This window comes from Pygocentrus nattereri, chromosome 17 (assembly GCF_015220715.1).
Source record: "Pygocentrus nattereri isolate fPygNat1 chromosome 17, fPygNat1.pri, whole genome shotgun sequence".
NCBI classification, from domain to species: domain Eukaryota; kingdom Metazoa; phylum Chordata; class Actinopteri; order Characiformes; family Serrasalmidae; genus Pygocentrus; species Pygocentrus nattereri.
In genome coordinates, this window is record NC_051227.1 from 36015876 (window position 1) to 36032011 (window position 16136).

At 40.6% G+C, this 16136-nt stretch overlaps 1 protein-coding gene across 1 annotated transcript in view; it reads right to left on the reverse strand.

Moving 5' to 3' along the window:
* si:dkey-103g5.4 overlaps positions 1-13552 on the reverse strand; it is a 58321-nt gene extending 44769 nt beyond the window's left edge. Inside the window, exons 1-7 of the mRNA XM_017713013.2 lie at positions 13447-13552; positions 13001-13224; positions 7248-7406; positions 3673-3864; positions 1191-1308; positions 971-1102; positions 720-885 (exon numbers count right to left, since the gene is read on the reverse strand). Coding sequence (XP_017568502.2) covers positions 720-885; positions 971-1102; positions 1191-1308; positions 3673-3864; positions 7248-7406; positions 13001-13224; positions 13447-13552 — 1097 coding nt within the window. The remainder of the gene's footprint in view (positions 1-719; positions 886-970; positions 1103-1190; positions 1309-3672; positions 3865-7247; positions 7407-13000; positions 13225-13446) is intronic.
* Between the last annotated feature and the right edge of the window lie 2584 nt (positions 13553-16136).

The following is a 16136-nucleotide window of genomic DNA, read 5'->3' on the forward strand; positions in this document are numbered from 1 at the left end:
GCCTGTTGTAATGTCATGCCCAGCATCTTAGTAGGGTTTAGGTCAGAACTTTGACTAGGCCATTCCAAAACCTTAATTTTCAGCTCACAGACCACTGGGCAGACGTTACTTTGCAAGATTTTTCTGTTAGAAAGCAGAATTCATGGATTTGTCAATCATTCCCAGTCATCCAGACCCTCAAACAGCCAAGCAGCCCCACACGATCACATGTCCACCACTGTTTGACTGACTTGATATGATGTTCTTTTAGTGGAATGCTGTGTTAGCTTTACAACAGATGTAATGGGAAAGTACCACTTTCGATGATCACTCCACAGAATGTTGTTCAAAAAGGTCTGAGGGTCATCAAGGTGTTTTTTGGCAAATGTGAGACGACTTTTTATGTTCCTCCTGGTTTTTGTGTTGCAACTCACCCATGGATACCATTTTTGCCCATTCATTTTCTAATGTTGGAATCAGGAGTGCTGGCCTTATCGCAGGCGAGTGATGCCTGTAATTTGTCTGGGTTTATTTGATGACTTCATGGATGTGTTGATGCTGTGCTCTTGGAGGAACTTTGGTAGGTAAAAACTTAAATGATCATTTGAAAACAGTACTATGTGTTTAACCAAGTTGTCTTTGTCTTAAACTAAATTTTGCTTGAAGTATGACAAATATTTAAAAACAGATATGATCAGGAGGGGCCAAATACATTTTCACAACACTTTAGCTTTACTCACGCATCATACTGAGGATAGTGCTGATGCGTCACAGTGAACAAAAGAATATCTTCAAGATGCAAGCACGCTGTTGGGTTCATCACCCCTGCAGAACCTCCATTCTTGACTCCTCTTGATGCTGAAGCAGCAGACCAATGAGAATCCACATCCATGTGGGTATGGTTTCCTGGTAAGAGATTTCACTTTAAAACCACCCATCAGGGTTATGCATTCTGATCTAAACACATACGACAGGCTGATAAATTAGCTACCTCTGAACTCCACCTCTACCATGCTGTGTGTGCCGGAGGCCTCTGCAAAGCTTTGGGTTACTTGGCCGCTCTCCAAAATCAACTTCCGTACTTCTGCTGGGATGGAATGGAGGAGCCCGTAGAAGCCGGCCTCTGGAGCATGACAAACAGTGGGTTGGTTGTTGATGCAGAACTGGCTGTAAATTCTCTCTGCATCCTGCCCTTGACCTTGGTCACTCACCCCCAGTCTGCACCACGTACACAGGCCTGGAGAAGCCGAGACGCCAGTCACACTCCAGCCTCCCATGGGAGTCCCAGTGTTTGAGAACAGATATCAACGCACCTCCTGACGTGCTCACCTGTTTAAAAAACATGACTTCCTCAAAGACAAATAGGTCAGAGTGATACTCTAGCCTTGTTCGCTTTAAGTTGATAAATGGGACCTTGGGATGCTCACCATATCCCATTTTAATCCTCTGCATTGTCTGCAACAGTGAGCCTAACCTTACTACATTTCAGACGTTGCTTCTCACTCAAACAGTCCAGGAATGATTCTCTTTCTTTGGAAGTGATCATATGTTGGTATGCAATACGTATCATGTACTATATGTACAGACATGCGGTGTAAACTTGCATTGATGTGTCAGAATGCTTTGATTGAAAGGTGGTGATTCAACAATGTTGGAATGTTGCAATCAATTACAAACTATTATAATAATTAGATCAAATTTGCATTTGTGTTTGGGCCAGAATAAAATTCCCAAACATAAAAAAAAAATCCCAAAACAAAAATCTTGATGTATTGTATTGTCTGTATTCCACTAATATGTACATAGATCATCCACTCACATTTGTGCATTCAGTATATTTTTTAAATAAATAGCTATTATATTAATAGTAATTGTGAATTCATTCAACTGTGGCAAAATTTAAGATTTTATGACAATCTGAATAATTTCCCAGAGCATCATAATCCAACTGAACAATTGTGAGCTGTGCCTGAGAGAAACTGGCACCAGTAATGAAGACTAATGTAATCCCATTTATATAATATTGAGTTGCCACTTAATTAAATGCATTTACATCTACACTTTTTGGCTATTTAAATCAGGTACAGCTATGAAATTTACACCTATTTTTCTGCACGATTGAGCCACCATCAAGACCTAAAGACATACCACTACCACGTTAGTGTCACTGCTGTGCTGGGAATATCTGGTCAGTGGTGGTCTTACGGGAAACCTTTTCTGTTCATGGACAATCCCATGGCCAATATATTGTGCATCAAGAGATGGGCTACAGTCAGTAATTGTATGTTTGTCATGTCATGTACAGTTTGTACTTTTAGATGTTGACACATAAGTGTTTAGTAGTAGACTTAGGTCCAATCCCATTTCACCCCTTGCCTCTACCATTTAGCCTTTAACCATCTGTTTTGTGTGTTCACGTCTAGGTTTAGGGTGTCCCAGTTTTGTTGAGATAGAGGGGTAGGGCGAAGTGTGAGGGCTATATGGCCCTCCAACGGAGTGTTATGAGAAAAAAAGAAAAAACAGCAAGATGGCTGCGTGAGCAAGCAAAGAAACCCACAAATGTATTTTCTCAGGTAAAAATTACACTAACCATTGTATTATCTTAGTTTAGTGTCGTTTCAATGTATTATGGCCGTCTTCTTCATAACAAGCATAAAAAAACTGCTAATAGTATGCTGATGTCTCGGTAGCTAGCTAACTTTCCTGTTCCACCTTAAATAGTCTAGCAGTGTTGACACCTGAAGCCAAAATGCAACTGCTGCACCATTTAAGGTGGAACGGGAAAATTTGAACAAAAACCCGGTGAATAGCTGACAGCTTTGTATCACCGAATAATAAGTGTCTTATACCCCGTCTTTGAAAGCATATGCCTGTTAATGAAGCTAGGCATGATTATTAAGACTAGGCCTTCAATTTGGGCTATAAATGTACAAACCTATGCAAAGAATGATGGAAAAACACACCTCAATGATAATGCTAATTTCTGCTGGTGTCCATATGGGATTCTAATAGTTTGTCAGCTAAGCCAATTCACTGCTTCTCCTTAACATTTCTGGCTGTTTGATTAAACGTAGACATATGAAGCTTCTAAAAGACATACTATGTTTTACTTCAAGCTTGTGACGGTCATTCTTTCAATAGAGAGGTCAAGCATAGTGCTGCCGCCACAGTTTTCCATTTCTAACAACCCTTTGATGAGGCTGCCACTGGTTTTCAGAGTCAGTGACAATATCTAGGACTTCCAGGGGCCTAGAGTGATGGGTTTTTTTTTCCTCATGAAATTGATCCCACTCACTGGAAATAAAAATGTGATTCCTCTGTCACTCTGTGATCATGTCGATGGTTAATTTGGCACATTAGGCCTTCTCTTCAGTGCTTGGAGTCCTAACCAATAGGATGTCTTGCTTAGTTACATCTAGATACCACAGAGAAATACAGTTCCTGGTTGGCCAATTTTCCACTGGGCATTTTAAGAATGTAACCCTGTTGTTTTCATCCATCCATTTCTGTCATTGATTAAACGAGCTTAGACCTGGATTTCCTAATGCGGGTAAGACAATGACTACAGCATGGCGACATGACTTCAGTGGTATGTTGTTCTGGTGTATCTCAAAGGGGCAGCTCACTGTGTATGATGCCTGATGTGGATCCCTCAATGAGCACAAAAGCTTGAGAAGGATAAGTGGGTTGCACCTGTCTGTTTGTCTCAGTGTAGACAAGCTGAAGGGTGGCTACGCTGCACACCAGCCGCAGAAATGGTCCTGGGACGCCTCTGCACCAGCCTGCGCACTCACTCCTGCCTGCGTCGTTATTAGGCGGGTTCTTGCACACACACAGGCCGAGAGAACCGTCATAGCCCTCAAACTGTTCAGGAGATGCACACACCTGTGGAAGAGGAGCATACGTGTGCTGACACAGTAACTGACGGAGCTGTAGGTCACTGCAGTTAGATCAGCGCTGCTCACCTGACTTACACTCAGTGTCACTCAAACAAAGGCTGTGTGTAGGCACTGAGCACATGTGACATGAGGTTCTTGGAAAAGGAGCCTTTTTGTTTTGTTCAGGGTTCATCGACCCGCAGGCCAGAACAAGAAGACAGAAAGCAGGGGAAAAAAAAGTCAATGAGCACACAGGAGTGAAAATAAACACCTAGCCCTCCTCATTGTCTCAGTCTAAGCCTTTAACCTCTCACTTTTAATGTAGCTAAGTATTATTGCTCTTATAACAGGGGCAATTAGAGGCTGCTCACCAGCTCTAACCTGGTTAAAATAAAGACGAAATTGCCATTTCAGGAAAGTTCTGACTCATTTGTTTCAGAAAGCAGGTGAGCCTAAAGTGCAAAACTGAAAATATGTTGTATTAAAGAGAGCTAAAGATAGCCTGGTGAGCTAGCTAGCAATTAGTTTCATTCACTGTCATTTGTGATAAGGCCAAGCTGAGAAATACACACAGGATTTGATTCCATGCAGTAAGTAAGCTTTTTTAATAGCTAATGTAACAGACAGTGTTTCTGTAGTCATGGCCCAATAAAGTTCAACCTCAGCCCAGCAGCTAACCTGAATAATACACACTGTAAGCTCCACAGGCCACCACAGTCTATGTGAAGATGTGATTGAGGCAAATGGTGGTCACACAGATACTGACTGGTTTTCTGACCCCCCCGGACAACCTCCCCCCCCTCAGTAAAGTAAAACTGCACATTTTAGATTGGCCTTTTATTGTAGCCAGTCTAAGGCAAACTTGCGCAATAATCATGCTGTCTAATCAGCATCTTGATATGCCACACCTGTGAGGTGTATGGATTATCTCGGCAAAGGAGAAGTGCTCACTAACACAGATTTAGACACATTTGTGAACAATATTTGAGATGAAAAGGCCTTTTGTGTACATAGAAAAAGTCTTAGATCTTTAAGTTCAGCTCATGAAAAATGGGAGCGAAAACAAAAGTGTTGCGTTTATATTTTTGTTCAGTGTAGGTACATTTTCAGCTTTTCTCTTTTGAATTTCCGTGGAATTACATTGAGCAGAGACCAAGTTTAAGTCTAATTCTTACTCAACTACAGCAAGAGCAATGATTCAATTTACACATATGTTGATTGATTAATCGTCAGCTGTTTCACCCTTAAATGTATGCCAAACAACCTCATAAGGAAATGCAGCATATTAGAGGAATGGGGTGTCTGGGCACACTACTGGGTGCAAACTGGGTGCTTACAACCCTGAACAGGGGACGTCATAAAAAAAAGGAAATTTCATCATTCTGTGTGCATTAGTTAGAGTGTGTAATCAGTTACAGACTGGAGTTTACCTACCACCATTCACAATTAGGCTCAAGGGAGAAAAGGGCAACATGAACAAGAAACTTATTTCATTTACTGTGTTGCAACCACGCTCTTGTTTGAGAGGAAACCCAATGTAGTGTTAAGAGTTTTGGCCAGGGCTAGCTTAGTTGCACAAACAGGGATTTATAATCTTGAGCATACAAGTCTGTGAAATTAACCACCATTCTATATATATATATATATATATATATATATATATATATATATATATATATATATATATATATATATATGCACACACACACACACACACACACACACACACACACACACACACACACACACACACACACACACACACACACACACATCTATCCATCCATCCATTTTCCAAGCCACTTCTCCCTCAGGGTCGCAGGGGTGTGCTGGAGCCTATCCCAGCGGTCATCGGGTGGAAGGCAGGATACACCCTGGACAGGTCGCCAATCCATCGCATATAACAAAACCTCAAAGCTCCATTTTTATTGTTCTTCAGTTTTTGACGTAATTTATATTGTGTTGAAATTACAAGATGAATGGACCAAAAGAAATGGCTCAAAACTGTGGAAAAAATGTGGTTCCAATGACTAACATTAAAAATAAAGCATGTTAAATAAAGCATGTTTTTCCTTCTCCTGTAGTTATCATTTTATATATATTAGCAAAATATGTACAAAACCATCATTACCTTACAATACTTTCTAATGTGAGACATCTAACCCAAACCTTAACACCTTCAAATGACTTAGTTCTTATTAATGCTTTTTAAGGAACATCAGTTTTAGCTGAATTTGCTCAAATTCAGCTAAAATTGTCACTACCAAAACAATCGCTATTGAAACGTATGGTAAAGTTTTGGTAGCGTTGATTGTTTTGTTAGTGACAAAAAGAAATGTTCAATTATTTATTTTAATAAAATAAACATAAAAGGTATGAAGTCACTTAAAGCAAAAGGCTTGAATTGCAAGTAAGTTTAAAGTCTGCAACAGGTTTTGAGCTTTGACTTGAAGGATCCATAAAACCTGTTTTTACAATAATAACAAAAACTTGATTAGGCGATATATTACCTATTACTGCCAGCATTATGTGTTTGTTTTTGTTCAAATTAAGCAAATTATGCAATGTGGTTCTTGGTACTGCCGAGAGTTGAACCTCACAAAACTCGAGCCAATTCACTACCTCTGTTCCCTGATTTATAAACATAAACCAGCCCAAACTAATTTACTATAAAATGAAATGGTGTTTGTAGAAATTCAGAAAAAAGCCGCGTCAGTCTCGACTGCATATGTGGACATATTTCTATATTGTGCTCTATTTACACAAAGTTAGGTTAGTTCATCATTTATGTTGAACAGACTCTCCCAAAGTTTTATGCTGCTGCACTGATATTGAATCGTGTGCTTGCACTGGGTCAGTATGTCCAACAGGTCAAATCAAGCTCAAAACAAAGTGACCGCTGTGCCCTGACTGGTGTTCTTGCTTCGCGCTTCTTTCGTTTTGATTTCACGTTTATTTACACACATAAACCAAAAGGAACAACAGATTTTGTATAATGTAGTGGAGCAAAAAGTAAAACATTTGACAGTACAGTAACCAATTACATTTACTTAGTTACTGTCCACCACTGGTGGTGGGTCACTCTAGTCCAGTTGTATCTAAACTAATTGATGTTAATGTAGAAGTATATAGTGACCTATATGGTAGAGGGACCTCATAAAGTGACCAGTGACCAGTACAAAGTATTGTTTGTTGACTTGGCTAGTTTGCTATATATAACTAAAATTGACATGTGTACATTGTGTAGGATTGATTTCTACCTTGAAGTAAGTTCACACACAGCATTTTATGTCAAAGTTCATGAAAATGCATGTTTGCGAGAGGTTGGGTTATGTAGGTGACAAGTGATAGGATAATGTTTGGCTTCTCACTGTGCCTTCCTGCACTGACCTGGAGAGAGCAGAGCTGTTTCCAGCGCCTGGGGTCCAGACACTCCCCATACTGATCGCGTGTCCTCCCGTCTTTACAGATCTCATACACCTGTAGCTCGCAGGCATCTCTCTGTGTAGAGCGATACCCTAGAGCACAATGGCACTGCCCATCACTGGCCTACATAGAGAAAAATAGGTTATTATATCATATATTCTTCAGTTGAGATTGACTTTACTGTTATAATTTTTACGTGTTTTAAGAATTAATGCAGATTTTTTATTACAAAAAATAGCATTTGAAACACTTATCTGCCAGTAGAACGAGAAGCTTTCACTAGATAAATAATACAACATTAAATGGGAGATTATTCCACAATTTGGGGGCTTTGTAAGAAAAAGCTCTTCCACCCATTGAAGTCTTCTGAATTTTAGGAACCATGTGATCTGAGTAAACGAGGCTGTTCATAATGGGAAATAAGATCTTACAGGTACTCCGGTGAGAGACCATGCAGGGCTTTATACGTCAGTAAGAGAATTTTATAGTGAATACGGAATTTGATCGGAAGCCAGTGTAACGCTGATAAATCTGGGCTGATGTGATCAGATTTCCCGGTTTTAGTGAGAACTCTAACTGCAGCATTCTGAACTAACTGAAGTTTATTTAGGCTCCTGTTGGAGCTTCCTGACAACAATGCATTACAGTAGTCTAGCCTTGAAGTTATAAAGGCATGTACCAGTTTTTCAGCGTCATGTAGGGATAACACATTTCTTAACTTTAAAATGCTTTGGAGGTGAAGAAACGCTGTCCTTGTAATATTACCTATATGTTGATTAAACGTTAGATCTGAATCAATCATCACACCAAGATTTTTAGCTACAGAACCAGGTATTACAGAGAAGTCAGCAAGATTTAACATTAAATCTGAGCATTTCTTCTGAGCAGCCTTTGGACCAAGAAGGAGAACTTCTGTTTTATCTGGGTTTAAAAGAAGGAAATTCTGCAGCATCCAGTTTCTGATATCTTTTACACAATCTTCTATTTTATTTCATCTGGATTTATCTTCTGGTTTGGCTGATATGTACAGCTGTGTATCATCAGCATAGCAGTGGAAACTAATTCCATGTCTATTTATATCTAAGTCTAATGGTAACATGTATAACGTGAATAACAGAGGACCTAAAACAGAACCTTGTGGAACTCCAAATTTCACTTTTGTATAATTAGATGATACATTATTTAATTGTATGAGCTGAAACATGTCAGTGAGGTAGGATGTGAGCCAGAATAACGCTTTGAAGGTTGTGAAGGATGTGAAGCCAGGATAATGCATTGTTCTTAAACCGGCCCAGAGAAGCCGGCAGCGTTTCTGGGTGGTGTTGATATATGGTTTTCGCTTTGCATGGCAGAGTTTTAACTTGCACTTGTAGATGGAGCGACGAACTGTGTTCACTGACAGTGGTTTTCTGAAGTGTTCCTGAGCCCATGTGGGAATATCCGTTACAGAATGATGGTTTTTAATGCAGTGCCGCCTGAGGGATCGAAGGTCACGGGCATTCAGTGTTGGTTTTCTGTCTTGCCGCTTACTTGCAGAGATTTCTCCAGATTCTCTGAATCTTTTGATGATATTATGGACTGTAGATGATGAAACCCCCAAATTCCTTGCAATTGCAAAACATTGTTCTTAAACTGTTGGACTATTTGCTCACACAGTTGTTCACAAAGTGGTGAACCTCGCCCCGTCCTTGCTTGTGAATGACTGAGCCTTTCAGGGATGCTCCCTTTATACCCAATCATGACCCTCACCTGTTTCCAATTAACCTGTTCACCTGTGGAATGTTCCGAACAGGTGTTTTTTGAGCATTCCTCAACTTTGCCAGTCTTTTGTTGCCCCTGTCCCAACTTCTTTGTAACATGTCAAAATGAGTGAATGTTTACAAAAAACAGTAAAGTTCCATCCATCCATCCATCCATCCATTTTCTAAGCCGCTTCTCCGTCAGGGTCGCGGGGGGATGCTGGAGCCTATCCCAGCAGTCTTCGGGCGAAAGGCAGGATACACCCTGGACAGGTCGCCAGTCCATCGCAGGGCAGACAGACAGACACAGACAGTCACTCACACACTCACACCTAGGGGCAATTTAGCATGTCCAATTGGCCTGACTGCATGTCTTTGGACTGTGGGAGGAAACCGGAGAACCCGGAGGAAACCCACGCAGACACGGGGAGAACATGCAAACTCCACACAGAGAGGACCCTGGCCGCCCGGCCGGGGAATCGAACCCAGGCCCTCCTCGCTGTGAGGCGACAGCGCTACCCACCATGCCACCGTGCCGCCCGTAAAGTTCCATTAGAACATTAAATATCTTGTCTTTGTAGTGTATTCAATTAAATATAGGTTGAAAAAGATTTGTGAATCATTCTATTCTGTTTTTATTTATGTTTTATACAACGTCCAAACCTCATTGGATTTGGGGTTGTATAAAACAAGTAAAGATGTTTAGAAAAAAGTTAAATAATCTTAAAATTTTTACATCATTTTTACATCTTTACAAACCCAGCTCCAAGAAGTTGAGAGAGTGTAAATAAAACAGAAAGCAGTGATTAAATATACACTAATTCTAAATTTGATACCTGCAATACATTACAAAAAAGCTGGGATGGGGCAGTATAACAAATGAGCATATATAATAAAATGAGCACTCACGAAAGGCTTAGTTGACAGTTTGTGAAAAATTACATGAGCGAATTGTCCAGTAGTTTAAGAATAACTTTCTCAACACACAGTCGCAAGGAATTTAAGGATTTCACCATCTACAAAAAGGAGAAAATGGCAAGGCTGAAAAATTCATATTAAATGCCCATAATCGTCAATCCTTCAGACAGCACTGCGTTAAAAACCAACATGTTTCTGTAATGAATATAATCACATGGGCTTGGGAATATTTTGGCAAACTCTTGTCAGTAAACACAGTTCATCACTGCATCTACAAATGCAAGTTAAGACTCTACGACACATCATGTTCAGGTTCAAAAGCCAACAGCTGTCACAGTATGGTGGTGTGTTAGTGCTAATGGTATGGGTAACTTGCACATCTGTGAATGCTGAGGGGTACATGCACATTCACAAGCAACATATGCTGCCATCTAGATGACATCTTTTTCAGCAATAGCTGTGCTTGTTTCAGCAAGACTATGCCAAGCCACATTTTGCATCATGGCTTTGTAGTAAGAGAGTGCCAGTGTTATACTGGTCTGCAGTCCAGACCTGTCCCATTGAAAATGTGGTGCATTATGAAGCACAATATATGACGATGGAGATCTTGAACTGTTGAGCAGCTAAAATATAATATCAAACAAAAATGGGAAAAATTTCCCTTTCACAACTATAACAATTAGTCTCCTCAGTTTACAATTACTGAACATTGTTAAAAGGAAAAGTGATGTAATACTGTGGTAAACATACCCTTGTGCCAACCCCTATTGCAAGCATGAAATTTCGAATAAGCATATATACACAAAAACAATAAAGGTAAGTATTGCTGTCTGTTTTTATTTAGGTTTTATTTAGGTCTATTGTCTCAACTTTTTTGAACTTTTTTGGGCCTTATTCGCCAGCGTACAAGGTTAGAAAATTCCTAAGAAAAAGTCTAGGTCAGGTTCATGGCATGTTCTTAAACCACAAAATTGTTTGCACCATTGTTGTATAGATAGCTCTCACAGTTGACCAGGGCAGATCTAGCCAGGCAGAAATTTCACAAATTGACTTGTGACAGCAGAGGCATCCTATAACAGAGTGTGTAAGAAAAAATGCCAAATAAGAAAGCATTGGTGAAGGTGAGAATCTTCGTGAAAACTGTGTAAGTGGGTTTTAAGAAGAAATGTCTTCTTAGGAAAGGCTGATGAGTGAGTCGCATTGGCTAGATTTAAGATGAGTTCACTTGCTCTGATGTTACTACTGCAATGCCATACTAACAGACCTCCCAACCTGTGTTGTAAAACCGCTGAAGATGGTTCAGAACGCTGCAGCGCGTCTGGTCTTTAACCAACCAAAATGGGCGCATGTCACCCCACTGCTCATTGAGCTCCACTGGTTACCGGTTGCTGCTCGTATCAAATTTAAAACTCTTACAATTGCCTACAAGGTGTTAACAGAGCAGGCTCCTTCCTACCTGCACTCGCTCCTAAAGGCTTACAGCACCGCCCGGCCGCTGCGATCCTCCAATGAACGTCGCTTAGCTTTGCCAAACATTCACACAAAGCAATCGAGACTGTTCTCATACTTGATTCCCCAATGGTGGAACAAGCTACCTTCCACTGTCAGAGCAGGGGCGTCCCTCGCTGTTTTTAAGAAACTCCTGAAGACAGAGATCTTCAGGGAGCACTTACTCTAATCGCCTCTTGCAATCTAACCACTAACAACCTCATCTCCTTGTTGCCCTCCTTCCCTTCTCTACCCCGCTATTACCCCTTTGGCCTCCTTTAAGGCCTGACTATGTTTGTTCTATGCACCTCATTATTTGTAAGTCGCTTTGGATAAAAGCGTCTGCTAAATGTAATGTAATGTAACGTAATGTAATTTTGCTGTGTGGAGTACAAGCACAAAATATGACTGCAATGGAATATGATACAGTTATGTTCCATAAGCAAAGGTACTGAAGCATTTGTACCATGAAAGGTAGATTTTTGTTCTGAGAGTGTAGCCTGCATCTCTGTTATAAGGTGCTGTTTACAGCAAGATGATCATTTCTGTGTGGTACAACATTCCTACACAATGCATCCTACATCTTGCAGAATCCATTCTCATGCCAAATCTCGCTGTTCTGAAGAGCAGAAGAGGTGCAATATGCCTAATAAGCTGGCAACTCAGTGTTAAGTAATAAAAATACAGTACATATACAAAAACGCAGAGGCCGTAGACTAAAGAGATACTGGTATAGTTATCACACACTGCATGGATGGAAATCAGGGAGGGAACATCTTCCTCTGAGTGGGATGTGATGAGAGAAGGCTTCAGCAGGGAGAAACAGACAGAGCTGGTAATCTATACCCCTCTTGGCTGAAACATGAGCTTCTGTTTGAGCTGCAGACTACTGATTGCTCCACTCCATGAGGCAGGTTGCATCTATATGTGTGTGTGTGTGTGTGTGTGTGTATATATATATAGCTACTACTGCAGCAGCTACTACACTGCAGTATTATAAGATTATTCCACTCATTTCTAGATGTTTTATTGTTTTAAGTAACATTACCTTACGAAATGGTCTGTACCACTTTACAATGAAACATTCCTTTATAAAGGGTTTGAGAATTATTTAACATCTGTTTATTTATGATTATTAGGCCATAAACACCTTAAACACCACGAATAAGCAGTTATAAGATGTGACTATATAACAATAAGCTGGTATACATTATATGGCCAAAAGTCTGTGGACATCTGACAATCAAACTGCCATAAGCTTGTTGGAAATCCCATTACAAAACTATAGTGACCATGGTCATTAATATGAAGTTGGCCTCCCTTTGTAGCTAAAACAGCCTCCACTCTTCTGGGGGATGTTGGAGTGTGTCTGGGGGAATTTGTGCCCGTTCAGTCAAAAGAGCATTTTGAGGTCAAACACTGATGTTGGGTAAGAAGGTCTGGCAATCGACATTCCAATGGAGTCTACTGAGTCTAGGTGAATGATAAATTAAATTAAAAGTTTAGTTGATTTGCTAAGATTTCATTCTTTGCAGTATAGTGTCAAACATACACAGGCATGTACATACTCACCTGGAAGACTTGGCCTTCTCCCAGGCATGTACATTTATCTTGCCCAGGCAGAGGCTGCTGTGCCTTGGAGCCACAGGGCAAACATGCAGCCAAACCCTCTCTAGGAGCATAGTGGTGCGGAGGGCAGCTGATACAAGCTTGGATATCCACAGCCCAGAAACTCGGCCCAAACATTCCCCTGGGACACGGCACTGCAGTATCTCTGCCCTCTGGACAGTAGTAACCTTTTCACAAGGCACGAAAAAAACATATAATTTACTCCACTGCACTTTACAGCTTGATCGCTCCCTTAGGGAGAGAGATGTGTCAAGTGAAAGAAGCTCACAACACTTTACCTGAAGCACCAGCACAAGCAAACAACAGGTGTGTACCCTTACACAAAAGGACAGTCTCAAGTGGCCTTCCCACATTCCCAGCACCTCACAGCAAAACATGACGCACCTTACCTGGCCGACAGGTGGGCTGCTGTCCTTGTGTTGCATTCAGCCCCAAAGTGGCCTTCAGCCCCCACCAGAGAAGGGCAGGCCAGCAGCAGCCCCTTGTCCAGTGCATCGTCTTGCCGTAGCATCCCGCCCTGTGGGTCTGAGACAGCCTGTGGCAAAATAGGAAGCACTTTCCCTCCCGTGCTGAATGATTCATGAATAGTGAAGGGGTAAGGTATCACACATGCCAGTGGGCAGAGAAAGGCTACCGAATGCCACCAGGTCATGTTACGGCTTTTCTGCCTGCCGGACCTGATTACTGATTTGAGCCGTGGTTTACCTGTCTCTCAGGCAAACCTGCCTGCACTCACTGGAAGAGTTCAAACCCTCACAATGAAAGACAAAATTTATGGTCAGTTCCACACAAATGAAATACGCTACACCAACTTACATTAAGTAAATTAATTAATCACACATACACCATTAATCAGCCGCAACATTAAAACCACCTCCTTGTTTCTATGCTCATTGTCCATTTTACCAGCTGCACTTACCATATAGCTGCACTTTGTATTTCTCATTCTCATTTCTGCAGTCACAATGACGTGGTGGTGGTGAGTGAGTGTGTGTCGCAGACACAGCAGCACGGCTGGAGTTTTTAAACACCTCAGTGTCACTGCTGGACTGAGATTAGTCCACCAACCAAAAACGTCCTGTGGGAAGCGTCCTGTGACCTCTGATGAAGGACTAGAGGATGACCAACACAAACTGTGCATCAACAGATGAGCTACGGTTGCTGACTTTACATATATAAGGTGAATAGCGTCTAATAGAGTGGACGAGTAGAAATGAATATTCCTAATTTCACAGCAAATAAAACAACATGTTTCCCTGCTGTTGGCATCCTTACTTTGTGTTTTGGATCTTTTTTTGCTCTGTGTTTTATTTTCTACATACACACAACTGATGATTGTGAAAATGCAGTTTCTCCACTTTTTAGCATTACTGTATTCACAAAACAGCCATGACATGCACATTCCAACTATTCCACACGCCAGCACACCTGACTCTGCTCTTCAGGTAATTATAAAGCCCTATATGAATAAGAAACATATGAAACTGCAAGATTTTGTGCAGGCTTGCTTTTTATATCTACAGCAGATAAACTTCTTTTTTTTCCTTGAGGTCCACTTATTTTCCAACCTCTATTCCTGCCTTGAGAATTAAACAGACAGTTTTTGTTATGGTGTGTTGATTATATATATATATATATATATATATATATATATATATATATATATATATATATATATATATATATACTGTATATAATATGTATATACTGCAAAAAAGTACATATATCCTCTTTTTATGGTCAATGACTTACTAAAACAGTTGAAAAGGGTGAAATAATCCTTCCTAGGGTGTCTGGTGGTTAAAAGGCAGTTAAGAGAGATTACACCAATTGTTGAAGCTTTGAAGGTGGAATTCTTTCCCATTCTTGCTTGATGTACAACTTCAGTTGCTCAGCAGTCCGGGGTCTCTGTTGTTGTATTTTGCATGGCAGAGTTTTAACTTGCACTTGTAGATGGAGCGACGAACTGTGTTCACTGACAGTGGTTTTCTGAAGTGTTCCTGAGCCCATGTGGGAATATCCGTTACAGAATGATGTTGGTTTTTAATGCAGTGCCGCCTGAGGGATCGAAGGTCACGGGTATTCATTGTTGGTTGTTCATTGTTGCCGCTTACTTGCAGAGATTTCTCCAGATTCTCTGAATCTTTTGATGATATTATGGACTGTAGATGATAAAATCCCTAAATTCCTTTATTGCACGTTGAGAAAAGTTGTTCTTAAACTGTTGGACAATTTGCTCACACAGTTGTTCACAAAGTGGTGCACCTCGCCCCATCCTTGCTTGTGAATGACTGAGCCTTTCAGGGATTCTCCCTTTATACCCAATCATGACACTCACCTGTTTCCAATTAACCTGTTCACCTGTGGAATGTTCCAAACAGGTGTTTTTTGAGCATTCCTCAACTTTCCCAGTTTTTTTGTTGCCCCTGTCCCAACTTCTTTGGAATGTGTTGCAGGCATCAAATTTAAAATGAGTGAATATTTGCAAAAAACAATAAAGTTTATCTGTTTGAACATTAAATATCTTGTCTCTGTACTGTATTCAATTGAATATCGGTTGAAAAGGATTTGTAAATCATCGTATTCTGTTTTTATTTATGTTTTACACAACGTCCCAACTTCACTGGAATTGGGGTTGTAAGTAAATGTAATTCGTTACTGTACTTAAGTAGTTTTTTCATGTGTCTGTACTTAAGTTTTTCCATTCTGGGCGACTTTTACCTTTCACTCCACTACATTTCAGAGTCTAATATCCGACTTTTTCCTCCGCTACATTTTGAGAAATCTGTCGTTCCTTTTGGTTTCTGTGTGTATAAAAACGTAACATGTCAAAACAAAAGAAGCGCAAAGCCAGAGCACCAATCAGGGCACAGCGGTCACTTGGTTTAGAGCTTGTTTTGACCTGTTGGTCATACCGACCCAGTGCAGCACACAGTTCAACGTCAGTGCAGCAGGATAAAAATTTGGGATGCGTCACCTAAATGATGAACTAACCTAACTTTGTGTAAATAGACCACAATATAGAAATATGTCCACATATGCAGTCGTGACTGGCGCGTTTCTTTTTTTCTGAATTCAT